The following is a 26,562-nucleotide window of genomic DNA, read 5'->3' on the forward strand; positions in this document are numbered from 1 at the left end:
CTGCCATTTTTCCAAGTTAAATCATAGAAAAACATGTTAATAAGCTTTCATTGTCTAAAGAGGTTTAACATTGGTCTTTTAAAACAGATACAATTCCTTTCTTCAGCTTATTAAAAGAATTCTAAAAGGATGTTCCTTTAAGAACATGAAAATAATTCCCCTCTTTAATACATTTATATTATAATCTTACCATAACCGCAAAATGGAGAAAAGCTGGGAAAACAAAGATTGTCAAATGTTGCTTTAAAATAGACTAAAATGACAAGGATGCTACAAAAAAGCATTATTTAGAAAGTGGAAGTTACTACACAGTAATATTCATAGTAATGTTAACTACACTAATAGTCACACATTATATCTTGGTTTTGCCAACTACCTCAAAGCAGTTATTATTTATAATCTAACAGTAAATGTCAATTTATTCCTAGGTGCCACTGACCAGTAAATGAGGACAGAAAGAAATTTGATTTGTTGGAGGTCACACAGCAGATCAGCAGCAGATCCAGCAGAAGTCGAAGTCTCAAATTCTGATATTCAGGTTGTGTTAGCTAATCTAAGCAGTGAGGAAAAGAATCCTTCACGAGGACTATGTAGCATTACACCTTCTTCAATAGCTTTAGTGGAACAAGAAGCCATTAGAGAAGGACATAAATAATGTCTCAGCTGACACTGGTAACAGTGCTGTTGCTGTTTAGTAAATCTCTGGGGAATGTGACTTCTCCAAACATAGAGACTTTTCTGTTTGGTTTATCACTCTTAAGATGTTAGTTTTTTAACTAAACCAAAAGTTTTAGTATTTCTTTTCTTAGACATTAAACACAAACCTGAAAGTCTGACACAAGGAGAGGAAAAAGGAAATGATATAGCTAAGATTTTCATTAAGAAAATACAACTTAAAAATGGGACAAACTTTATTCATATTGAAAACAAACTATGAATTTTCAAATTCTTACCTCAACTATTGTTTTGAAAAGGGATGTAAAAACTCAATAGTGCTCAGTTCCTATGGGGTGATGGGGAAACTTCGGATCTGTTGAGCTGCACACTAACAATTAAGGTAGCATTATTATTTAGAAGGGCCCATTGTGCAGCTTTTTAGAAAAGTTTCATTCAGAATTTGCATAAGAATAATAAGAAAAATGTCATAAAAGAGCTATGATAGCATCAAAAAGTATTAAATCATGCCAGGCACAGTGGCTCACGCCTGTAATCACAGCACTTTAGGAGGCTGAGGTGGGCGGATCACCTGAGATCGGGAGTTTGAGATCAGCCTGACCAAATGGAGAAACCCCGTCTCTACTAAAAATACAAAATTACAGGCGTGGTGGTACATGCCTGTAATCCCAGCTACTAGGGAGGCTGAGGCAGGAGAATCGCTTGAATCCCGGAGGCAGATGTTGCAGTGAGCCGAGATCAGGCCATTGCACTCCAGGCTGGGCAACAAGAGCAAAACTCCGTTTCAAAAAAAAAAAAAAAAAAAAAGTATTAAATCACTGTAGTTTCCTGATGTTATTCAGCATATTTGGGGCTGGGGAAAGGCAGGGTTAAAACATCATCCAAAACCACTTGTAAAGAGAACAAAAAAACCAAAATTCTAAAATCACGATGTAATATGATTATGATTCTAGCTGAAATAGTAACAATGTTAAAAAAAATGTTAACTAAATCTCAAAATCTGTAAGTCTCAATTAAAAGGTTGTTCTTCATATCTACATTCCTTTCGGTAACAGACTATACTAAATGTATCTTTACTCATGTGTTAAAGAATAAAAGATTTACTATTTAGAATACCAAAGACTTTTACAGTGGTGTTGTTGAAGCAACATGTTGCCAATAGTTCAAAATTCTGAAGAACTCTTTCCCAGGTGTTCTCCTGAATACACTGAGCGATGCTATCTAATTGTGCCCTGGCTTAAATTTTTGTTTACCCAAAAGGGAATTCCATACTAATACAGCTGTGCTATTCTGTGAACTTTTCACAGCTACATATACATATCATTGTCTCTTATGCATACATCCTAATGAGACAGGGATCTTGTGGAATGTTTTTCAACTGTCAGTGCAATGTTACTATTCCCCCACTCTGTCATCTCAACTGCTGCTCCACTCTACTTATGGGAAGCCTATGATGATAGTGGCCCTGAGTCACGGAAATTTCTACCTTCAAAGCCTGGCCAATTTCGGTTAGGGGAATAAATGATCACTCTTCTAAGCCCTTTTACCACTAGGGTAAAATGTATATTTCAAATTCAGCACTGCCAGAACTAAAGATACATAAAGAAGAATGAGATCATTGAAGCTCTGTGTGGCAAAAAAGGCTAAAGTCAGATTATGAGTTTGGTTTCGTACATGTGAAGTTTAAGATATCTGTCCAGTGGAGATATGAAGTAGGCTGTCTAATAGACTGGAGATGGTCAAAGCTAAAGAAAAAAGCTTGGGGATTGTCAATTCAAATCATGCATTCTCAGTGGGGGTGATATCCCCAAGGTGGTAAAAACTGGCTCTTTGGAAGGGCAGATCTTAAGATATTACAATGGTTTATGGCCCTTCGAAGGGCCACAACCCATAAATAGATGTAGAGAAATTTCACTGCAAAGGGGTGATTAGGCAATAAAGTAGTCAAAAGGCTTCTCAGGCAGAGCAATAATGGAAAAAAGGTTTGCAAAACACCAATATAGACAGTATTTTTTAAGACAATCAAAGTGGATGTGACCACTAAGAGAATGAGAGTAGAAGTTATGATCTTTGAAGTTCTGTACAGAGGTCAGGGAAATGAGATACCAGCAAAGGAGATCAAGAAGTTACCAGAGAAAAAGAAGAAAAATCAGAAGAGTAGTCACAGAAGCTAAGTGAAGGTATTTCAAACAAAAGGGAGTGAATTAACTGTGTCAAATGCTGCTAACAGATCAAGTAAAATAGGAGCAATGCCTAAACGTGAGAGTAGTCAAGAGGTTTTTGTTTTTTCTTTGAGGCAGTGGTTGGATCTCAACTCACTGCAATCTCCGCCTCCCTGGCTCAAGGAATCCTCCTACCTCAGCCTCTTGAGTAGGTAGGACCATGGGCATGTGCTACCACGCCCTGCTTACCTTTGATATTTTTTGTAGAGAAGGAGTTTCGCCATGTTGCCGAGGCTGGTCTCAAACTCCTGGGCTCAAGCGATCTGCCTACCTCAGCCTCCCAAAGTGCTGGGATTATAGGTGTGAGCCACCACACCCAGCCTAAGAGGATTTTTTTTTTTTTTGATGGGAGAAATAACAGCATTCCCATATTGATAGAAATGATTCAGTGAACAAAGTAACTGTTGATGCAGCACAGAGAGACCACTGAAGTTGTGACTGGGCAGGTGAAAAGAGATAAGATCCAGCATACAAGTGGAGGAAAGGGGCCTAAAAGAGGAACAGAAAAAATGTGTCCACAGCAAAGTAAGAAAGGCAGTCATAGGCACAGATGCTAGTACTTGGGTAGATGTGGCTGACTTGTAGTTCTTTTCTGGTTGATTATATTTCTTGGTGGTGAAATGACAAGCAAGGCCATTTTGCTGAGAGTGTGGATGAGCCACGAGCAAACATCCTCAAGGAATGAGGAAAGTTGGCAATATCAGTAAGATTTCTATTTGATCTCAGCACTTTGGGAGGCTGAGGTGGGTGGATCACGAGATCAGGAGATCAAAACCATCCTGGCTAACACAGTGAAATCCTGTCTCTACTAAAAATACAAAAAATTAGCCAGGTGCGGTGGGGGGCACCTGTAGTCCCAGCTACTTGGGAGGCTGAGGCAGAAGAATGGCATGAACCCGGGAGGCAGAGCTTCCAGTGAGCCGAGATAGTGCCACTGCACTCCAGCCTGGGCGACAGAGCGAGACTCCGTCTAAAAAAAAAAAAAAAAAAAAAAAGATTTCTATTTGAGAAACCAGATATACGGTGTCTCCACTAACCAACAGATAGAATACAAACACAGAAATATGGGCATAAAGGCAATGGATTCTGTTTTTGGTAAGTTTAAGATAGTGGCAGGAAATACATGTGACAGTATCTAAAAGTAGATCAGAAACCAAGAGAAATACTTGGTCTGTAGAGGCATTTTTTTTTTAATTTTTATTTAAGGTTTGGGGTTCATATGCAGGTTTATTACACGGGTTAAACTGCATGTCATCGAGGTTTGGTATACAAATCACCCAGGTAGTGAACAGAGTACCCAATAGCTAGTTTTTCAACCTTCCCACCCTCCCTCCTCTAGTAATCCCAGGGTCTATTGTTGCCATCTTTGTATCCGGTATTTATCCAATATTTAGCTCCAGCTTAACTAGTTCACTGTTGATGGACATCCAGGTTTGATTACATGTCTTTGCTATTATAAACTGTACTGCAATGAGCATATGAGTACAGGTGTATTTTCTGTAGTAACAATTTATTTTCCATTGTGTATATACCCAGTAGTGGGATTGTTGGGTTGAATAGTTTTAAGTTATTTGAGAAATCTCCACACTGCTTTCCACAGTGGCTGAACTAATTTACATTTCCACCAACAGTATGTGAGTGTTCCTTTTTCTCTGCAACCTGGCCAACATCTGTTATTTTTTTGACTTTTTAATAATAGCCACTTTGACTGGTGCGAGATGGTGTCTTGTTGCAGTTTTTACTTACATTTCTCAAATGATTAGTGATGTTGAGTATTTTTTCATATACTTGTTGGCCACGTCTGTCTTCTTTTGAGAAGTATCTGTTCATGTCCTTTACCCATTTTTTTTTCTTTCAGAGCAGGAATGAAAGTTCATTAAAAAGCTTTACAGTTGGGCATGGTGGTTCATCTGAGGTCAGGAGTTCGAGACCAGCCTGGCCAACATGGTGAAACTCCATCTCTACTATAAATACAAAAATTAGCCAGGCATAGTGGCGGGCGCCTATAATCCCAGCTACTCGGGAAGCTGAGGCAGGAGAACCACTTGAACCCAGGAGGTGGAGGTTGCAGTGAGCCGAGATCACGCCATTGCCTCAAGCCTGGGTGACAGAGAGAGACACTGTCTCAAAAAAAAAAGAAAAAGAAAAAGAAAAAGAAAAGCTTCACAACAGTAAGGAAAGAAAAGAAAGAAAGCACAACTTGGAAGAGGAATAAGCAGGCGACTTAAGAAAGCAAGTGTGTCCCTTTGCCCATTTTTTAATGGGACTGTTTGCTTTTTGCTTGAATTGTTTCTTATAAATTCTGGAAATGAGACATTTGTCATATGCACAGTTTTCTCCCATTCTGTAGGTTGTCTGTTTACTCAGTTTCTTTTGTTGTGCAGAAGCTCTTTAATTAGCTCCTATTTGTCATTTTTTAAATTTTTGTTGTAATTGTTGTGCGGACTTGGTCATACATTTCTTTGATAAGGCCAATGCCCAGAATGGTACTTGCCAGGTTTTCCTCCAGGGGTTTTACAGTTTGAGGTGTTACATTGAAGTCTTTAATCCATTTTGAGTTAATTTTTGTGTATGGTGAAAGGAAGGGGTCCAGTTTCAATCTTCTGCATGTGGTTACCCAGTCTCCCCAGCATCGTTTACTGAATAAGGAGTCCTTTCCCCATTGCTTGTTTTTGCTGAAGATCAGATGGTTGTAGGTGTGTGGCTTTATTTCTGGGTTCCCGATCTTGCTCCACTGGTCTATGTGTCTGTTTTTGTATCAGTACCGTGCTGTTTCAGTGACTGCAACTTTGCAGTACAGCTTGAAATGGGGTAGTATGATACCTCTGGCTTTGTTATTTTTGCTTAGGATTGTTTTGGCTATTAGGTTCTTTTTTGGTTCATATGAATTTTAGAATATATTTGTCTAATTCTGTGAAGAATGTCATTGGTAGTTTGATAGAAATAGCACTGAATCTGTAAATTGCTTTGGGCAGTATGGCCATTTTAACAACACTGATTCTTCCCATCCATGATCATGGAATGTTTTTCTGTTTGTATCATCCCTGATTTATTTCACCAATATTTTGTGATTCTCATTGTATGGCTCTCTTTATCCTCCTTGGTTAGCTGTATTCCTGGGTATTTTATTCTTTATGTGGCTACTGTAAATGGGATTGTATGCAGAGGCATTCTGAAGAAGAATTTTCATTATAATTTTTTAATTAATTAATTTTATTTTATTGAGACAGGGTCTCCCTCTGTTACCCAGACTGGAGTGCAGTTGCATGAACACAGCTCACTGCAGCCTCAACCTCTGGGGCTCAAGGGATCCTCCCACCTCAGCCATCAGTGGCTGGGACCACAGGTACATACCACCATGCTCGGCTAATTTTTGCAAGGTATTTTTTTGTAGAGACGAGGTTTTGCCATGTTGCCCAGGCTGATCGTAAACTCCTGGGCTCAGGTGATCCACCTATTTCGACCTCCCAAAGTGATGGGATTACAGACATGAGCCACTGTACCCAGCAAAAAAATTTAAAGTATTATGAAAAATTGCAAACTTACACAATAGATGATAACCCCCTACATTCAGCTTCACTAATTTTCAACATATGGTCAATCCTACATCTATTTCTATCCCCACAACTGGGTTATTTTGAAACAAATTCTAGCTATCATATCAACTCATCAGTATTTACTTCAGAATGCATAAAGCTATAATTGTATGTGTTTTTAACATTCTCCCTTTCAAAAACCTTTTCTAATATATTTATTTTTCCATCTTTCTCAGATTTTTTTTTTTTTTTGAGATGGAGTTTCGCTCTTGTTGCCCAGGCTGGAGTGCAATATCATGATCCTGGCTCACCGCAACCTCCGCCTCCCAGGTTCAAGCGGTTCTCCTGCCTCAGCCTGCTGAGTAGCTGGGATTACAGGCATGTGCCACCACACCTGGCTAATTTTGCATTTTTAGTAGAGATGAGGTTTCTCCATGTTGGTCAGACTGGTCTTCAACTCCCAACCTCATGTGATCTGCCCACCTCGGCCTCCCAAAGTGCTGGGATTACAGGCGTGAGCCACCGCGCCCAGCTTTCTCAGATGTTTTAATAAAGCTGATTTATTGTTGTTGTTTTACTAAACTGAATCACATTCCACTCATCTATTTTAAAGTAACATTAAAAAATGATCATTAAAAAAAAAACCCCAAAACCATAAAACAATCTTTACCATATTTACCATTTAAACTCTATTTCCCATGCATCTCTTAACGCCTGGTTTTGTGCTGTGCTTACTATGGTCTCTGTAAATACTGATAAATTATACCATATATGCACAGATGTGTATAGGCACACAGATAAAAGGCAACCTTCTCCCACCCTTCAACTCTGGTAACAAAGAGATGACTTTGAGACTAGAGTTGCAAGGCATTTCAAGGCCTTATTCATCCTTTACCAAACACTTGCAGCGTTATTTGCTGACAAATGCTTAATTAATTTGTTTTCTATGTTAAAAGGTCAAGAACAAGTGTTAAGATGAAGGAAGAACATAAACATTTAAGTTTAAACATTAATATAGTCTATGGAAAGGCCTACATAAGTAGTAGGACATAAAGGTAGATCTCATCTTGGATTAGACAATGGTTTCTTAGACGTAACAAAAGCAAAAGCAACAAAAGAAAAAACAGATAACTGGACTTAATCAAAATTAAAAATTTTTGTGCTTCAAAGGATATTATCAAGAAAGGGAAAAAACCATCAGAATGAGAAAAAATATCTGTAAAGCATATCAGATAAGGCAGTAGTATCCAGAACTTTTATACCTCAACAATAAAAAGATTAATATTGACTGGGCACAGTGGATCATATCTGTCATCCCAGCACTTTTGAGAGGCTGAGACGAGAGGATCACTTGAGCTCATGAGTTTGACCAGCCTGGGTAACATAGTGAGACCTTGTCTCTCCCCGACCCCAATCCCCTCTAAAAAAAATTAGCCAGGCAACGTGGCTTGTGCCTGTGGTCCTAGCTACTCAGGTACTGAAGTGAGAGAATCACTTGGTCTTGGGAGGTAAGGCTGCAATGAGCTATGATCATGCCACTGCATTCCAGCCTGGGTGACAGAGTGAGACACCATCTCAAAAAAAAGAGAAAACATACCAAATTATAAAGTGAACAAAGGATTTGAACAGATCTTTCTCCAAAAAAGACATACAAATGGCTGGGCATGGTGGCTCAAGTCTGTAATCCCAGAACTTTGAGAGGCCAAGGTGGGCAGATCACTTGAGCCAAGTATGAGACCAGCCTAGGAAACGTGGTGAAACCTGTCTCTACAAAAAATATAAAAATTAGCCAGATGTGGTGTGCACCTGTAGTCCCAGGTACTTGGGAGGCTGAGGTGAGAGGATCAGTTGAGCCCAGGAGGTAGAGGCTGCAGTGAACTGACATCGCACCATTGCACTCCAGACTGGGCGACAGAATAAGACTCTATCCTTTAAAAACAAAAAAACAAAACAAAACAAAACAGAAAACAAATGGTAAATGAACACATGGAAAGATGTGTTCAACATCATTAATCATTAGGGAAATGCAAATCAAAATCACAACAAAATGCCACTTCATACCCACCAGGACGACCCACCAGGACCCACTTCATACCCACCATAAAAAAGATGGAAAATACCAAGTTTTGGCCAAGATGTGGAAAATTGGAACCCTCAAATATTACTAGTGGGAATGCAAAATAATACAGCCACTTTGGAAAATAATATGGCAGTTCCTCAAAAAGTTAAGTATAGAGTTACCATATGATCCAGCAATTGCACTTCTAGGTATAACCTACAAAAACTGAAAACAATTTTCAGTTATTTTATGTCCACACAAAAACTTGTATATGAATGGTATTTATAATGGCCAAAAAATGGGAAACCCAAATGTCTATCGATTAATGGATAAATGAAATATTATTCAACTATAAAAAAAGTACTGAAAACGAGTTACTATACTGGTAAACTTGAGTATGGATTATGCTAAGTGAAAGATGCTATACACTAAAGGCTATGTATTGTACAGTTTCGTTTATACTCAATGTCCAAAACAAACAAATCTACAAAGATAAAAAGTTGATTAGTGGCAGATACCAAAGGCTGGAATGAGAGGGGAATGCAGAGTGACTGCTAATGGGTATGAGTTTCTTTTAGGGTTTGTCATAAAAATGTTCTGAAATTGGACAGTGATAATAATTGTACAACTTCATGAACATACTAAAAAAAAAAAAATCACTTAATTGTACACCTTAAAGGACTTTTTAGGTTTTAGTTTTAGTAAATAAATTCAGGTTATAGTTTTAGTAAGTAAAACTATAATACTTATTTCTCAAAAAATTTTAACTAAAAAATTACTTTATTCTCATAGTCAGACATAATATATGATACATCTTTTATTTTTCTATATTGGCTATGATAGATAAACATCAGAACTTAGATGTTTTCTATTATATGTCTGGACCTCATAAACACTTCATAAATTAAGCATGTTATCCTTTACAGGGTCACTTAAAAAAAAAATTCTATAGGCACAGCCTGAACTTCACAATCCAAGCCAGCATATTTCAAAAGTATAATGTACACTGTGTGGACAAGAGTATGAGGAAACAGGCATTTTTGCAGATAGTAAGGTAAATTCATATCTATGGAAGACACGTCAACAAGATCTATCAAAATCACACACACACAATTATCTGACCCAGAGCTTCTACTTCTAGAATTTTCCCCTACAGATATATTCATGTATGTATAAAATGTCAAGAGTTTAAGACTATTAAATACTACAGTACTGGTTGTGTAGCAGCTACAAATTAAGCACAAATGTAAATGTCATCAGTAAAAGACTGGTTAAATAAATTGTGGTATGTTTACTCACTAATGAAATGTAATACAAGAAAGAATGAGACTATTTATCTACTCAAAGGTTCTCCAATATATCATTATTAAGTGAAAGCAAATTACATTCCAGTACATACAATATAACATCTGTAGGAAAAAGTATATATTTACACATATTTATACTACATGTAGACAGAGATACATAAGCACAGATTTTTCTGAAAAATGAAAAAGAAGTAATTCTCTACAAATATAAGAAGCTAGTAATATTTTTGTCTCTTGGAGAAGAACTGGGTAGCTAGCTGTGGGGCAGGGGTAGGATGGAGACTAATAGATATATACATACATACATACATATATATATCCTTTTGGAACTTAGCCATAGGACAATATTGCTATTCAAAACAGGTTATTAAAGAGAAAATTACAAGCATACATTAAAAACAGTGACACACACCTTGTCATGTCATATTCTTGATGCCTGAAGGATGAAACCACACAAGTCAATTTTTTAGAATGTCAAAACTTGAATAGAGCAGTGAAAGAGCAGCTGGAAGTTCATTTAGTCACTGGTTCAGTACATAGATAATTTATAAAGTGTGCAAAGTGCATGTCCTAGGCAATGGGGAATATAAAGGAACTTGATCTGACCAGACACAAACATATAATATAATACAATGAGTGTTTTGACAGAGTAAAGAGAGGAGACTCTCCACTCATAAAGCAGGGGACCCATCTTAGGCTAGGAATCAAAAGGAGATACAGCAGTTAGCTAGGTTAGTTAGAAGTGGAGTGTTCCAAGGAAGTTCAACTTGTCTGGAGTATAGTGTGCTTCAAATAAGCAGCAAGAATGAGACTGAAGAGGTAGGTTAGTTTGTTCGGGGTCCACCATAATAAGCCATGTTAGACTTGGGCTTCATATAAAGGGCAACAGAAGTAGAGAACGCTTTCAAAGTTTTCAGCAGGTGATCAGAGGGTCAAACTTACATGCCTGAAAGGTTACTCTGAAACAGTAATTAACCAAATTATTGTTTTGGGTTTTGTTGTTGTTGTTGTTGTTATTAACCAAATTACTCTCCTAGGTGAAGAGGCCTATTAGGAATTTGTTGCAACAGCACAGGCAAGACATAATGCTAGCATGACCAAAAGTTATAGTGGTAGGTACAGAAAAAATGCAGGGTTACTTGAGTCATTAAATTAAGAGATCCTGATAATAGGCTGTTCTTACTGAAAGAATAAGAACAGGAGTTCTTATAGGAGAATAAGGAGAAAGAATATAGGAGAATAAGGAGAAAGAATAAGGAGTCAAGGAAGACAATCAAGTTTCTGATTGGAGCAATAGAGTGAATGAGAAATACTGAAGTAGACTTGAGGAGGGGGCGATGGGTTCAATTTTGGACATGCTGAATCTGAGTGCTTATGAGATATCCAAGTGGAGATATGCAGTAATCCATGACATACACAAACAGTACACGTCTGTAGCCAACATGGGCTAAAAAGAAGCATTTGGTTTACCCAGAAAGAGAATACTATGTGAGAAGTACTGCAGGGGTAGGATTAAGCCCTGAAGAACATCAACACTTAAAGAGAATGGGGAAGAAGCACCTGTAAAGATTAAAAAGGAAAAATCTGAGGAACAGAAGGAAAAGAAGCTCTACTTATTTTTAATTAAGGAATTGTTCTTAATAGAAACCCAAAAGAGCATGTAAAGTTAAAAGCAATGTTATTACTCTTAATAAAACTGCAACCAAAGAGCATATTAAAAAAAGCATTTACCATATACTTAGAGCCAAGTTATAGTCAACTCTCAGTATCAGCTATAATTTAAAAAATACACAACCCACATATAATCCCAAAACAATTTCGAACAATGGGCTTATAAAAATAAATTTATGGCTGGCTTATAAAAATAAATTTACAGTGGCTCACACCTGTAATCCCAGCACCTTGGGAGGCCAAGGGAGGCGGATCACGAGGCCAGGAGATCGAGACCATCCCATTCAACATGGTGAAACCCCATCTCTACTAAAAATACAAAAATTAACTGGGCGTGGTGGCACGTGCCTGTAATCCCAGCTACTGAGGAGGCTAAGGCAGGAAAATCGCTTGAACCAGGGAGTTGGAGGTTGCAGTGAGCTGAGATCGCGCCACTGCACTCCAGCCTGGCGACAAAGACTCCATCTCCACACACACACACACAGACACACACACACACACACAAATAATAATCATCATCATTTGGACAGGCCCCCAAATCAATCTATTATGTCAGCACGTTAGCAAGGTGCTATAATCTAATTGTTACCATTTTTCCTGACAATATTGTTGCTCATCTAATTTGAAGCATCCTTACGATGGCATTTGTTCCTGTTTAAATTGTCTAGTCTTGTGAGCAAGAGAGTTTAAACATAGGCAGTAGCAAAAGAGACTGCAGAAAACTAGAATGTCTTTGTCAAATTACAGAGCCACAGAGCATTTGTACTGAGTGCAGTAGCTACTTATCATTTTGTTGTAACTGACAAACTAACTTCTTCTAGGGAAAAGTCCTTCAACTAATTCTTCAAAGAAATCAGATGAAGGGACACATGATGGCCATACAGCAAATACTAGTTGGATTAATAAAAACACCTGATTAATAAAAAAGTATACCCTAGAAAGGAAAAGAAAAGCATTATGAAATTAATTATTTGACTTCCAATGCCTGGAACATTAATAGTGCACAAAAATGAATTACGGTCTACAATGAATTAGTATATAGAGGATTTTGGGAGCAGACAATCTATGTTCTAATCTCAGATTTGCTACTTATTTTATGTATGACCTTGGACAAGTCAACTTCCTCATTATAACAATATAAGCAAGTTTTGACCAACAGTAGTATTTAATCAAAGAGCTTCCTATGGTTAAATTCTAAGACGTACCTCACTAATTAGGGCCTCTAATTTGTTCTCATTTCTTAAAAATCTTACAGGTGGCCAGGCGCTGTGGCTCAAGCCTATAATCCCAGCACTTTGGGAGGCCAAGACAGGTGGATGACCTGAGGTCGGGAGTTTGAAACTAGCATGACCAACATGGAGAAACCCCGTCTCTACTAAAAATACAAAATTAACTGGGCACGGTGGTGCATGCCTATAATCCCAGCTACTCAGGAGGCTGAGGCAGGAGAATTACTTGAACCCGGGAGACAGAGGTTGCGGTGAGCCGAGATTGCATCATTGCACTCCAGCCTGGGTAACAAGAGTGAAACTACAACTCAAATGAAAAAAAAAAAAATGGGATGGGTGGCTAAAGTTGCCATACACATGTGAATCCTTTTTACTATACTATAGCTCATTAAAAAATTGTTCTTCTTACATTGGCCAATAGACTATGCATGACAAAAATGAATGGCAAAATTTTATCTTAATTGTATACCTATATAACTAATCCTCATTCATAAATAATAATTTTTTTTGTCATTAATTGGTCCATTATTTCAAGAGTGGTTTTAACTTTTAACACCTGAAGTTTGCATCCTCTCCTCCCCAACCTTTTTTAGGTTCACAGCAAAATTGAGTGGAAGGTATAGAGATTTCCCATATAATCCTTAACCCCACATATACACAGCGTCCCCACTATCAATGCCCTGCACCAGGTACACTTGTTACAATCAATGAACCTATCTTGACACACCATTATCACCCAAAGTCCCTAGTTTACATCAGGGTTGACTCTTGGTATTGTACCTTCTATGAATTTTGGCATATGTATCGCGACATGTATCCACCTTTATAGCATCATACAGACTAATTTCACTGCCTCTGTGCTGTGCCTATTTATCCCTTTGCTTACCTCTTTTTGCAAGTCCTAAATTGCAAACTGCAGTTTAGAGAGTCTGAATACTGAAATGGCACTTAGAATCCTAAGGATGAAAAAGAGAAGGCAAATGCCAGGACAGAAAATATAGGCCAAAAGTAAGAGCAAAGAAAAAGTGAAAAAGAGCAGTTGCATTTCAAGAAACAAAACACTTCAGTCCTTAAAGAGCTGATGCCATATTATGTGTGTACTGCTTTTCCTTCTCATTCCGTTCCAAGAATTCTGAGAGGGTCCTGGCTAACACACTATAGCTCAGTATTAAGAAGGCAAAGTACTCAGTTATAGCTTAAGCAAATTCCCACTGCAGGTAAACATGCAATGGAAGTGATTTATACCTTAAACTCACTTACTTTTAGGATATTAGTGGCAAAAACTATATGCAGCCTGAGTTGGATGCTCTCCTTGATATTACCTTGATAGGCTCTACAGTCCTCTACACCGTACTCTTGAATAGGGTTAGCTTGATGAAATAAAACTGAAGAAATTTAAAACCTATACTCAGACTTTCCAAATGTTAAGTAAGTCCTTTCCTTTCAACTCATCTGCCTTTATTCAGCACAAGTGATATATTGCAAAATAACATCAATTCTTCTTGCAGTGTGTTCTGCATATCATCTGTTCCTTAATCATTGCTCACCCTCCTAGAATGATGAAATCTTATCCATGCTACCTCTCATTTTCAGTACTACTCTCCCTCTAATCTATCACTAATCACTAACTCCTATTACTGCTCTTAGGAGATTAAGTCCTATAGTAGTTTCCAAGTGTCCTAGCAAATAATTCCAAGATCCTTACCTTACCTCTGTTTCCAGGTCTTTAATAGGGTGTCCCAGATTATCCCTCCTTCCGTATCTTCCTCATCATCCTGTCCTCTGCCTGTTTTAAACGCCCTTCACTGGACAGTTCTGTTTCCAGTCAGGGACTTCTTCCATGCTGTCCCACATGGCTAGAATGCCTCCTTCCCCTCAGGGCAATCTACTGGTCATCTTCCTCTCACCATTTAAACTTCATTCTCCATGATGTCTTGTCAGACACTCTGTTAGGAGATACTACTTTTACTAAAATAATGGATCACAACACTGGCTATACCCTGGAATCACGAATGTGTGACAAGTAAAGCTTCACCAGTATGTGAGGTGCCTTACAGTAAAATACTGATACCTAGACTACATACCAGAGAGACTCTCTAGGTAAAGGAACCAGATATTGGCTGTGGTGGGTTGCCTTTTTTTTTGGTCTGTTTTTTTCCACAGCCCCACAGGTGATCTACTGAGCAGCCAGAGTTATGAACAGGCTGAGCATTCTTTAATCCAAAATGCTCCAAAATCTGAAACTTTTTGAGCACCAACATGACACCACAGTGGAAAATTCCACACACGACCTCGTGATAGGTTGTGGTCAAAATGCAGGCATCAGGCCGGGTGTAGCGGCTCACACCTATAATCCCAGCACTTTGGGAGTCTGAGGCAGGCGGATCACTTGAGGTCAAGAGTTTGAGACCAGCGTGGCCAACATGGTGAAACCCTGTCTCTACTAAAAATACAAAAATTAGCTGGGGATGATGGCACATGCCTGTAATCTCAGCTACTCGGGAGGCTGAGCCAGAAGAATCACTTGAACCCAGGAGGTAGAGGTTGCAGTGAGCCAAGATCATGCCACTGCACTCCAGCCTGGGTGATATAGTGAGACTCCATCCTAAAAAAAAAAAAAAGGTTCATTCTTAGTACAGTATAGACACTCAGCAAATTTTACCACAAGTTTGTTCCCTGCTGATCCTGTCTTTCCTGTAGGTAAAATTTGGTCAAAATTAATGCCAAAACCTACAAAAACCTCGAGAAAAAGTCTTCAAAAGTAAATAAAACATAGCCCAGGGAGGAACCTGATTCTTACAGTTCCTTGGCCATAATACATAAGGAGGTTATATCCAAATTACACATAACCACCAGTAGCTGGATCTACTGCTATTTTCACGCTCTGCTTCCTTGGTCTCTGTTTGTTTGTTTGTTTGTTTTGAGACAGTGACTTGTTCTGTCACCCAGATTGGAGTGCAGTGGCATGATTACAGCTCACTCATAGCCCCACCTCATCCTCCTGAGTAGCTGGGACTACAGTCACACGCTACCAGGCCTGGCTAATTTTATTTTTTGTAGAAATAGGGCCTCATCATGTTGCCCAGGCTGGTCTCCAACTCCTGGCTTCAAGCAATCCTCCCGCCTAGGCCTCCCAAAGTGCTGGGATCACAGGCACGAGACACCACACCAACCCAGTCTCTATTTACAAGTACCCCAACCCAGGATTTCTAGAGAGAAACCTGCTGTCAGGTGCTGGTCTGCCAAAAACTTAAAATTGAATAAATTTGGCCAGGTATGGTGGCTCACACCTGTAATCCCAGTACTTCGGGAGTCCAAGGAGGGAGCATTGCTTGAGGCCAGGAGTTCAAGACCAGCCTAGTCAACATAGCAAGACCCCATCTCTACAAACAATAAAAAATTAGCACAGTTGTGCATACCTGTAGTCCTAGCCACTTGGGAAGTTAAGGTGAGAGGACTGTTTGAGTCCAGGAGTTGGAGGCTGCAGTGACCTATGATCATGCCACCCACTCCAGCCTGGGTGACAGAGCAAAACCCCCTAAAAAAAATTCCTCTTGATACCAAAACAATTTAAAAGTTATAAACTTATACTCAAATAGGTACTAGAAGATAGAAAATAGGCTAATAATGACAATGTCAATTTCAATTGGCTGACTACGGCTATCAGGGCTGATAATGCTGTATTAAGAACTCTGAGACTGGCCGGGCGCAGTGGTTCAAGCCTATAATCCCAGCACTTTGGGAGGCTGAGGTGGGTGGATCATGAGGTCAGGAGTTCGAGACTAGCCTAGCCAACGTGGTGAAACCCCCATCTCTACTAAAAATACAAAAAAATTAGCTGGGCATGTTGGTGCACGCCTATAATCCCAGCTACTTAGGAGGCTGAGGCAGGAGAATCGCTTGAACCCAGGAGGGAGAGGTTGCAGTGAGCCGAGGTCACGCCACTGCACTCCAGCCTAGGCAACAAGAGCACGACTCCCTCTCAAAAAAACAAAACAAAACAAAAAACAAAACAACAAAAAAACTCTGAGATTAAATTCATCAGGAAAGCGTGCTAGGAGGGATCATGGATATTGGTCATAGAGGAGAGATGGCATATATGACATGTATTTTCCATCTAAAAGGTCCATAACTTCAGGAGTCTAACTAAAAAGCCTAATCTTTAAAAGGAAAGTAGTAATAATGTACACACAAAATGGCAAACTTCTATCGATACTAATCACACTATAGATGAATCACTTATTTATTTGTTTGTGAGGGCAGGAACTATTTTTGCTTTATTCTTTTTTGGTATCTCCAACACCTATCAGAATGCCTGATACATAACAGGCTGTTAATAGAAGTGTATTCAATGAAATCTGCAAAAAAAGAAAAAAAAAAAAAAGGAAAAGAAAAGAAATATAAGACCACATTATTTTGATATGCCATAATCACTTAAGGTCTATACTCCAAAATATCACACACCCTAGTGAATGACCCACTGAATTTCATGTTTTATTGTAGTGGGTAACAAGATCCTCAAACTCATGGGCTCAAGCAATTCTCCTGTTTTGGCCTCCCAAAGTGCTGGGATTACAGGCATGAACTACGATGCTCAACCTAGAAGCATGACTTTGAAAAGGAACACTTCCCTCACTCATATTACTCTTGGGGGATAGTTTAATATGGTGAAATTCTAATGTCTATTTTCACTTAGCACTATAATACCATTAATATTACTTTAGCTAAAAGAGCTGGAAGACAACTTAACCTGTATTTGTTCTACAACTGAACCAGAAGAATAAAAATTAGTTTTATCCAAGGTTTAAAAATTGTATCTGTTCTTAAGCTTAAGAATCATAATCTCAAAACAAACAAACACCTTAAAATTATTTTAGGTTACAAAACAGAGGTGTTAAAATTAAAGGAGATGGCTGAATCCAGGAATCAAACTTTGCGAAAGATTAATGTCATATTAATCACAACTATACTTATGACTAGAAAGAATGGGGTCTAGATGATCTCTCAAGGAATCTTGTTCTGGATTTTCCACACTCTTGCTCCTTGTCTCATTTGAGTAGACAAGATTTAACTGGCTCTTTGCTATTTTCTCTAGCATTTTAGCAATCATGACACATAAAACAAGTTGACACACAGCCTTTCCTCAGAGTTTCAAATCTTTGTCATAAGAATCAAGTGGCTAGGTGATGAATATAGATTCCTGGCTTTCTGTGATACTTTTGGAAGCAATAAGTAAGTGACTATTTTACGTTTTTTGCGCTTCTTTCATAGTAGTGGAAAGAATTTTACTACAGGGGTTTGTATGTCTCAAAACAATTACTGAAGTATACAACTTCACACCATAATCAGCTAACATCTGTCTGCAGCACTTAAGAGAGCTGGGAGTGAAGGGATTTAGGCTTTGGCCCAGGATATGCCCCTTATCAGCCATGTGATCTTGGCAAATAATCCAACCTCAGATTCTTCACCTATAAACCGATAATCTGCCATCTTCCTACCCTGCTTACCTCATAGAGTTCCTGTGAGGATCCAATTAGCTAACATGTCTTGAAGCACTTGGAAAACTATTAAGCCCTAACAAATACATATACAGAAACATTATCGTCCTAGTCCTCAGGCAAAAGGGAACTATTAGGTCACAAATTCCCCTATTCCATCTCACCCGCATAATCAATCACATAATTGTACCTAAAAAACAACTGTATTGCTACATGGCTCATCTTTATTACTTCAATTTACACACTCTATTCTCCAGAAGCCTATATAATGACGTGTAAAGATGAACCAGCAGAAGAAAAATGTGGCAAAGCATATAAAGAATTCGGCCATTTAAAATCTTTTCTGAAGATTTTCTTTGCCTGTCCTGAACTCCAAAATTCCTGATGGGTCCTTAGAAATCGTCAATTGCCTCTTGATTTCAGATGTTACAAGGAACTCTTTACACCAACACTTAACTAAGAAACAAGAATATTTTCCTTCCACAATTTTAGGTTTTATGAACTTGTAGTAACATATCACTTCTTACCAGGGATCATTCTAATCAAGCTCTGTAACACTGCTCACTGGTGCCTTTCTCCCAAGTAAGAAGCAATTTCCTACATCTTGACTGGGCTGTAAAAAGCAGTATGTGGTTCCAAAATAACAGAGAATTCCTCCTTTACTGTCATAGTTCTTGATAGTCTTATTTCTATGCTGAGCATGTCAGGTTCCTGGCCGTCACTGACAAGTTGTATGAATCTAGGTAAGTCACTTATGGTGATCTGGGACTCAAGTTTCATTTATAAAAATGAAAACTAGTTTATCTCCAAAAACCTTTCTGGTAGAAATATTCTAAGATTCTTTTCAGATCACATATATCAAGACAGTCACAGTACTGTGACTAAGATATCCCCCAAAGAACAATCCCATATTAGCTGCAGCTTCCAAATGTTCAACATTTCTCATTTCTCCCCCAGTACCCAAAGGGTAGTCACAGCTACTACAGAACTGTTAACAGTGCAGCTTAAAAAACAAAAAACAACTAGCTACGCGACAGAAAGATTGTAGGTTTTTAAAAGAGTCAGTGGGTTTTAAAAAGGGAAAGGAATTGAATCAGAAAAATAGGAAGACACATGTAAGAAAATATACCAGTCCAATTTCATACCAGGTTATCTCCTGTGGCAGGGAATAATCTTAGGAGTTCAATCCTAACCCCTGTCACTGATAACCTTAGAATACCAGAAAAGTCAGATTAACCTTAGCAGATCACTCAATTTCAATTAACGATGTAGATCCTGACTAAGAGGCCAGTGGGAAGTAGAGGGCCAGAGTAGGGAGGTAGCAGTACAGAGAAGCATAGATGGAAGGTTTTGCTTCCAGCTAAGATGTCATTCTAATGATTAATTAAAATGTTTGAAAACAAAAACTCCAATAATGTATGATTTATTCAAAAACGATGTGCAAAGAACTTTGCTAGGCATCAACGGGTGGGGGTGGGGGTGGGAGTGGGGGTAACGACACACAGATGCATTCAGAGAATTTAAGAGTCATTAGAGGCTGGGTGCAGTGGCTCACACCTGTAATCCCAGCAATACTTTGGGAGGCTGAGGTGGGTGGATCACTTGAGGCCAGGAGTTCGAGACCAGCCTGGCCAACGTGGCAAAAACCTGTCACTACTAAAAATACAAACATTAGCCAGGCATGGTGGCACACACCTGTAGTCCCAGCTACTTGGCAGGCTGAGGCATGAGAATTGCTTGAACCCGGCAGGCAGAGGTGCAGTGAGTTGAGATCGCACCACTGACAGAGCGAGACTCCGCTCAAAAAAAAAAAAAAAAAAAGTAGTAGTATTAGTTATTAGTAAGTCCCATTACCCCATGCAGTTTAAAAACATAATATTAAGAATATGTACCCATAGGTATGAGCTGAGAGTAGTTGGAAAAAAAAAAGTTACAGACCCAAACATTAATACTTAAGGAAATACGCCGTCTCATGAATAACACAGAATAATCTAGGAATTCAGATGCTGACTGAATTTATCTGGTTTTAGTAATCAGTGAAGACTCATTAGGATAGTTTTCATCACGGTCTTGAAAAATAGGAATAAGCTCATTTTAGTATACCTGTTTGCCCTTGGAATATGTTTATTAGTATAAGAGCATCACTGATGGGAAAAGCATGGTCCGAAATAGGGACATGGATCACCATCAGCAAGCAAAAAGAAAAACATCAAGTCACCAGTTAATAATGGTCTGAAGCGGGACATGGATGAAGCTGGAAACCATTATTCTGAGCAAACTATCACAAGGACAAAAAAACAAACATCGCATGTTCTCACTCATAGGTGGGAACTGAACAAGAGAACACTAGGACACAGGAAGGGAAACATCACACACCAGGGCCTGTCATGGGGTGGGGGGAGGGGAGGGGGCAGCATTAGGAGATAGATACACCTAATGTAAATGAGGAGTTAATGGGTGCAGCACACCAACGTGGCACATGCAACAAACTTGCACATGTTCCCTAGAACTTAAAGTAAAACTTAAAGTAGAACTTAAAACATGTTGTGCACATGGTTCCCTAGAACTTAAAGTATTAAAAAAAATGGTCTGAAGCAGCCCTTCTTTACTCATGTCATTTCTACTGTCTCAGATATTTGTGTTTATCCAACTGCAAAGTTTATTTTTGTTATAATAACCACTAGTGTTTTATCCAATATAGATCTGTTATGGAAGTGAGAGGAAGCAAACAAGCTTCTTTAAAATGAAAAAGGGAAAGCTTGAGGGGCATTCTCCCAGTCATAATTTCTACTGTGAAACACTACTGTCCAATGCAAATGATCCTTCCCTTCTTTCCAAGTTCTCTACTAATCTTCTGCCTTCCACCAACTCCATCATGCATCTGAGGCACATAAAAAGATACATGACCATAGGTTAGGATAATAACACACGATAATGACTTCCATAATTTCTTATAGGCAAACCGCTTTTGAAACGTGGTTTTAGGTTAGTAGCACTTATGTAAGAACACAAAGGTCTTGTATGTCTGGGAACTTCTGGTATAGGCTGAAGGTGAAGGCTGAAAAAAACCAAAACCGCTTCAAGTTCAATAAATTTAAATAAAATACGCTCCATAAAAGTTAAAATGTATACATCAAATATCATATGCTTTTTTCTGATAAGATTTCAAAGTTAACATCTATACTAATAAAGACTTAAAAGAGTGTAAAGAAATTACACATTTTATTGCACCCTAATTTTTAAAAAAATAAATTTCATTGTGCATATCTGAGGTTTACAACATGATGCTATGGAATATAGATAGCAAAATGGTGAAGCAGATTAACATAGCTATCATTTCACATAATTACTTCTTTAACAAGAGCTGCTAAAATCTACTTATTTAACAAAAATCTCTAATACAATTTTACTAACATTGGTCCCCCTGTATCTCTAAACTTGTTCATCCTACATATCTGCTATTTTGTATCCTTGACCTACATCTCCCCATTTCCTCTCCTTCCCCCCACCAGCAGTAGTAACCACTGTTTCATTCTGTGTATTTAAGCTCCTTAAAAAAATATTCTACATGAGTGAGATTATGCAATATTTTCCTTAGTGTCTGGCTTATTTCATTTAACTTAATGTCCTTCCAAGTCCATCTACGTTGTGGTAAATAGTAGGATCTCCTTTTTTAAGGCTGAATAATGTTCCATTGTGCGTTGTCTATACACACACATAAACATATACACACACACAGAACAATTTCTTTAGCCTTTCGTCACCCATCGATGGACATTTAGGTTGTTTCCCTATCTTGGCTACTGTGAATGCTGCTGCAATGAACACGAGACTGCAGATATCTTCACAAAGTGGTGATTTCCTCTCCCTTGGGGGTATACCCAGGACAGGGGTTGCTGTGCACCCAGAATCTTCAAAACAATATGTAAAGCCTACTTTTGCTGGTATACTGTGAACTCGTATTTACCTAAAAAAAATGACATTCACAGCACTCTTTCAAGAAAGTAATTTGAAGAGAAAATACAAAAGAAACCTCAACCAAAGTAAAGAAGGTATCTCTTTCCCATCAGTGTTACTGGTAACTTCTAAAGCCCTAAGCGGTATAATTTATCTTTTCATATACAGGATAATGATGGTTTCAGTTGTTACCACAAATTACCTCAAATATAATGGAGGAAAAAAATCATTAGCTATATAGGGTCTTCCAATATATCATACACACAACATGAAAATCAACCTAGCTTCACATAACTTGGTCAAACCTGGCAGAATCCAAGGGGGGCGTGGACGCGAGAGCCAAGTTACTACTGACTAGGCTAGGCTAAAGGCCAATACATAAGCCACACATAAAAGGAATCGAGGACAGGCGCGGGGGCTCACGCCTGTAATCCCAACACGTTGGGAGGCCGAGGCGGGTGGATCACCTGAGGTCAGGAGTTCGAGACCAGCCTGGTCAACATGGTGAAACCCCGTCTCTACTAAAAATACAAAAAATTAGCTGGGCGTGGTGACGGGCGCCTGTAATCCCAGCTACTCAGGAGGCTGAGGCAGGAGAATAGCTTAAACACGGGAGGTGGAGGTTGCAGAGGGCCCAGATCGCACCACTGCACTCCAGCCTGGGTGAAACTCCGTCTCAAAAAAAAAAAAAAAAAAACGAAAAAAAAGGAGTCGGTATGAGATGAGGTCAGGAACACTGCTCAACTCGAGATTATCACACAGTTCTCGTTCTTTCAATATTGGTACCTAAAGAAAATAATTTCACTTATCTCCCTCCGTGCATTTATTCCTTTACAATATGAATTATTTCCAATCTGACTGGCGTATCTGACTCCACATCCCAAGCTAGTGACATAAAACATTTTCCCCAAGAGAAACCTACAGAAAGATACATAAGCCTAGGCTCTTAAAAAAAAAAAAAAAAAAAAAAAAAAAAAGAGGCATGTGTCTTCACCTCGCCTTACACTTTTCTCAGTTACCTCTCCCGAGGGTGTGAAAATATCAACATCCGGTCGCCCACCCCCACACCCTCTCAGCAGTGCCTCGCATTGACTCTGCCCATCCCCTATCCTTCCCTTTACATTCTCATCACCTTGGAGAAGCCCATCGAATATTTCTTCGCATTGCTCCCCCACCCTTATTCATGGCTCAGCGCGATATTCTCCACATCTTTCTCCCAAGGAAGTGGCAAAAAAGAAAGCAGCATGGTCGAGGACGAAAGCCGGGGAGGTCTGACAACCAGACGGCAGTTTAAGGCGACGGGATTGGCTCTTTTCCCCCATCTCGGCCTCTGACCAGCAGTCGGTTCTCCAAACGTGAAATCGCTGGTCTTCCCGCTCCCCCACCCCCATCCCCGTCAGAGGCCAGGCCGGTAAAATGCGAAGACCGGGGGGAAGCGCGAGGCAGGGTCATCCCTAACGAAGCCCGCTCCCTCCCGGGCTGGTGTCCCCGGGGGCGGGGGGGCTGGAGATTGCGGGGGGAGGAACGAGCGGCCCCCGCCCAGAGACCCCCGGGGACGCGACCCTCGACACCCGGGCCCTTTCCCCACCCGGCTTCCCTCCCCCGCGGCCCGGCCCGGAGAACTGCAGCGGCGCCCGGGCGGACCCCACGCCGGCCTCACTGGCACACACACCACACACAAAAGCGCCGCGGCCGCCGCCTTCCCGCCCCCACAGCCCGGCGAAGCAATCAATGAGGCGGCCGGCGCCCGCGTCCCCTCAGTGCACACCCGAACGCGGGGCCGAGCGGTCCAGCGGGGCTAGCAGCGCGGCTCACCATCGCTGCGCTTGATCTCCACGTAAATCCCGATCTGGATCTTGCCGAAGTTGGCCGTTGCCATCACCTCATCTGGAGCAGCGGCAGCGGGCCGAGGGAGGGGGACCGGAGAACGGAAAAGGCGGGGAGGGGGCGGGGTAGGTGTGGGAGGGGGAGCGGTTGCCCGCGGCCGCGCCGGCCCGGGCGACAGCGTGAACGCGAGCGGGGCCGCGAGGAGCAGTTGTGGGGAAGCAGGCGGAGGCCCCGGGCCTGCAGGCCGGCAGGAGGACGCGCACGCCGGGGAGTCGGGGTGAAGCTAGGGCCGGGGCCGTGAGGCGGCGCGGGGTAGAGTGGGAGGGCCCGCGCCGCCTGCCCGGGAGCCGACGCTGGGGAGGCGGGGCGCCGCGCGCCTGCGCAGAGCGCGCCTCAGCGTCTCTTCTTCCTCTTCGGCCTGCCTCTCCCGGCTGCCTCCAGGTGGCCCCGCCCAGCTCTGCAGCGGGGAGGGCGGCGGCCGCGGCTTACCCGGCCGCTGTAGCGGTGCGCTCTCGGCCCGGCCCCCAGCTAGCCGGCGTCGTGTTTGATTTCAGCGCGCGGCCTAGAAGACGCGGGAAGCGTCGCGCTTAGCTTTCTTGCCCTCTCGCTTCTGTAAATTGGCGCTGTTGCCGGAATGGGTTAAAGGCCACGTGGTTTCAGGGCTTTCCAGCGGGCTGAGGGATGTGAATTCAAGGGCCCTCCGTTGACAGTATGGGCTCGGTGTTTCCATAGGAAGGTGGCACCCCCTATTTCCGCTTACAGGTGGCTGACCCAAGCAGCCCTCCCAAGCACACTTGGTTCAGGTTTCCCATTCAGTTACGCTGGAAGGGAAGAAACACCTTTGAGGTGTCACCTACCCTAAATCGAAATGAAGATCCACCCCTTTGTAGTCTTGCCTTGTAGTTCATCACGCTCAAAAGGAAGCTCTGTGGTGGGACGTCCTTAACTGCTCAGGTTATGAGGCATCAGATGCTGGTGTCCTGTTTCTGCTGAGGATTCAAGACTTACTTGCCTTGCCCTGTAAAGCCAACAACTGTGACTCAATGGAAGAAGGCAGACACATAAGGTTGACTAGGGAATGTGTCTTTCTGCAGTCATTTAATTAGTCTGACCACATCAGCAATGTGGAAAGCAAGACTCTCCATCCTGGCAGAGCAGGAAGGCCACGTGGACCGGGGCCCGGGAAACCGTATTTATAGCACCGTGTAAAAACCTCCAAACGTCTAACTCCTGCTTGTAGTATTGGCAATTGATATGTAGGAAACGACACTTTTCATGGCCTACTTTTCCCAGTCATTGTTTTTTGTTGTTGTTTTGTTTTGTTTTTGAGAGGGAGTCTTGCTCTGTGGCTCAGGCTGGAGTGCAGTGGCGCGATCGCCTTTCACTGTAATCTCCGCCTCCTGGGTTCAAGTGATTCTCATGCCTCAGCCATCCGAGTAGCTGGGATTACAGGCCCGCGCCACCAGGCCCGGCTAATTTTTGTATTTTTAGTAGAAGACGGGGTTTCACCATGTTGGCCAGGTTAGTCTCAAACTCCTGACCTCAGGTGATCCACCCGCCTCCGCCTCCCAGAGTGCTGGGATTACAGGCATGAGCCACCGCGCCTGGCCTTCCCTAGTCATTGTTAATCTCCCTGTAACAATAACTACAAATATACAATTTACAATTTAAAAATTGGAAACCGGATATATACATCAGTGCTTATCTGGATATATGTGTCCTCCCAGAGTTTTCAATCTAAGTAATCAAGTAGGTCCTTTAAAAACTGTTAAAAGACTGGCTTCATCTGTAGCTTGAACATATTGAAGGTATCCTTGTCAAAAGAACAATCCTATTGAATCCATTCTAAAGTGTGTATAATTTCTATTTTAAAAAAACACACACACACTGGATAGACAATGTGGAAAATAACTTCTTTTACATTCCGGAAATGACATCACTCTTGAGAACCCCTGTTTCAAGTGAAATTTGACCAAATCAGGGTTTAGCTTTTATTTTTTCTATAATTTTGGGAGTTTTATCTGAACTCTTTGAGCTTCTGTCTAGAATTCATTTTCTGATGTCTCTGCAACTGAGGTATAAAACATCTATTTATATTTTATTTATACTTTATAAAGAATGCAAAGAAATCAAGCTATACAGCTCAAAGTTAACATTGCTTCATAAAATATTATTATTATTATTATTATTATTATTATTATTTGAGACAAAGTCTCGGTCTGTCGTCCCCAGGCTGAAGTGCAGTGGCATGATCTCGGCTCACTGCCACCTCCACCTCGTGGGTTCAAGTTATTCTCCTGCCTCAGCCTCCCAAGTAGTTGGGACTACAGGCGTGTGCCACTACGCCCAGCTAATTTTTTGTATTTTTAAAATAGAGACGGGTTTCACCGTGTTAGCCAGGATGGTCTCGATCTCCTGACCTCATGATCCACCCGCCTCGGCCTCCCAAAGTGCTGGGATTACGTGAGCCACCACACCCAGCCCATAAAATATTTTTTGTATCATGGTTGCTGACACATACCTTACACTCTGTAGTTTATATGGTTAGTCTTAACCTTTAATCCATAAAAAAGGTATTTTT

The 26,562-nt window shown here is 40.7% G+C and overlaps 1 protein-coding gene across 6 annotated transcripts in view; it reads right to left on the reverse strand.

The window, feature by feature from the left end:
• The window catches only part of KIF2A (kinesin family member 2A), an 84,119-nt gene extending 59,777 nt beyond the window's left edge, over positions 1-24,342 (reverse strand). For 4 of the 6 annotated variants that reach the window (XM_007973644.3, XM_007973638.3, XM_007973634.3 and 1 more), the window contains exon 1: positions 23,970-24,322. In XM_007973644.3, the coding sequence (XP_007971835.1) occupies positions 23,970-24,033 (64 nt within the window). In that variant the 5' untranslated portion in view covers positions 24,034-24,322. Of the gene's footprint in view, positions 1-23,969 lie in introns of all 6 variants that reach the window. The other 2 variants (XM_007973639.3, XM_007973624.3) reach the window with 1 other exon arrangement.
• Between the last annotated feature and the right edge of the window lie 2,220 nt (positions 24,343-26,562).

The sequence above is a fragment of the Chlorocebus sabaeus genome, chromosome 4, assembly GCF_047675955.1.
Source record: "Chlorocebus sabaeus isolate Y175 chromosome 4, mChlSab1.0.hap1, whole genome shotgun sequence".
Taxonomy (NCBI): domain Eukaryota; kingdom Metazoa; phylum Chordata; class Mammalia; order Primates; family Cercopithecidae; genus Chlorocebus; species Chlorocebus sabaeus.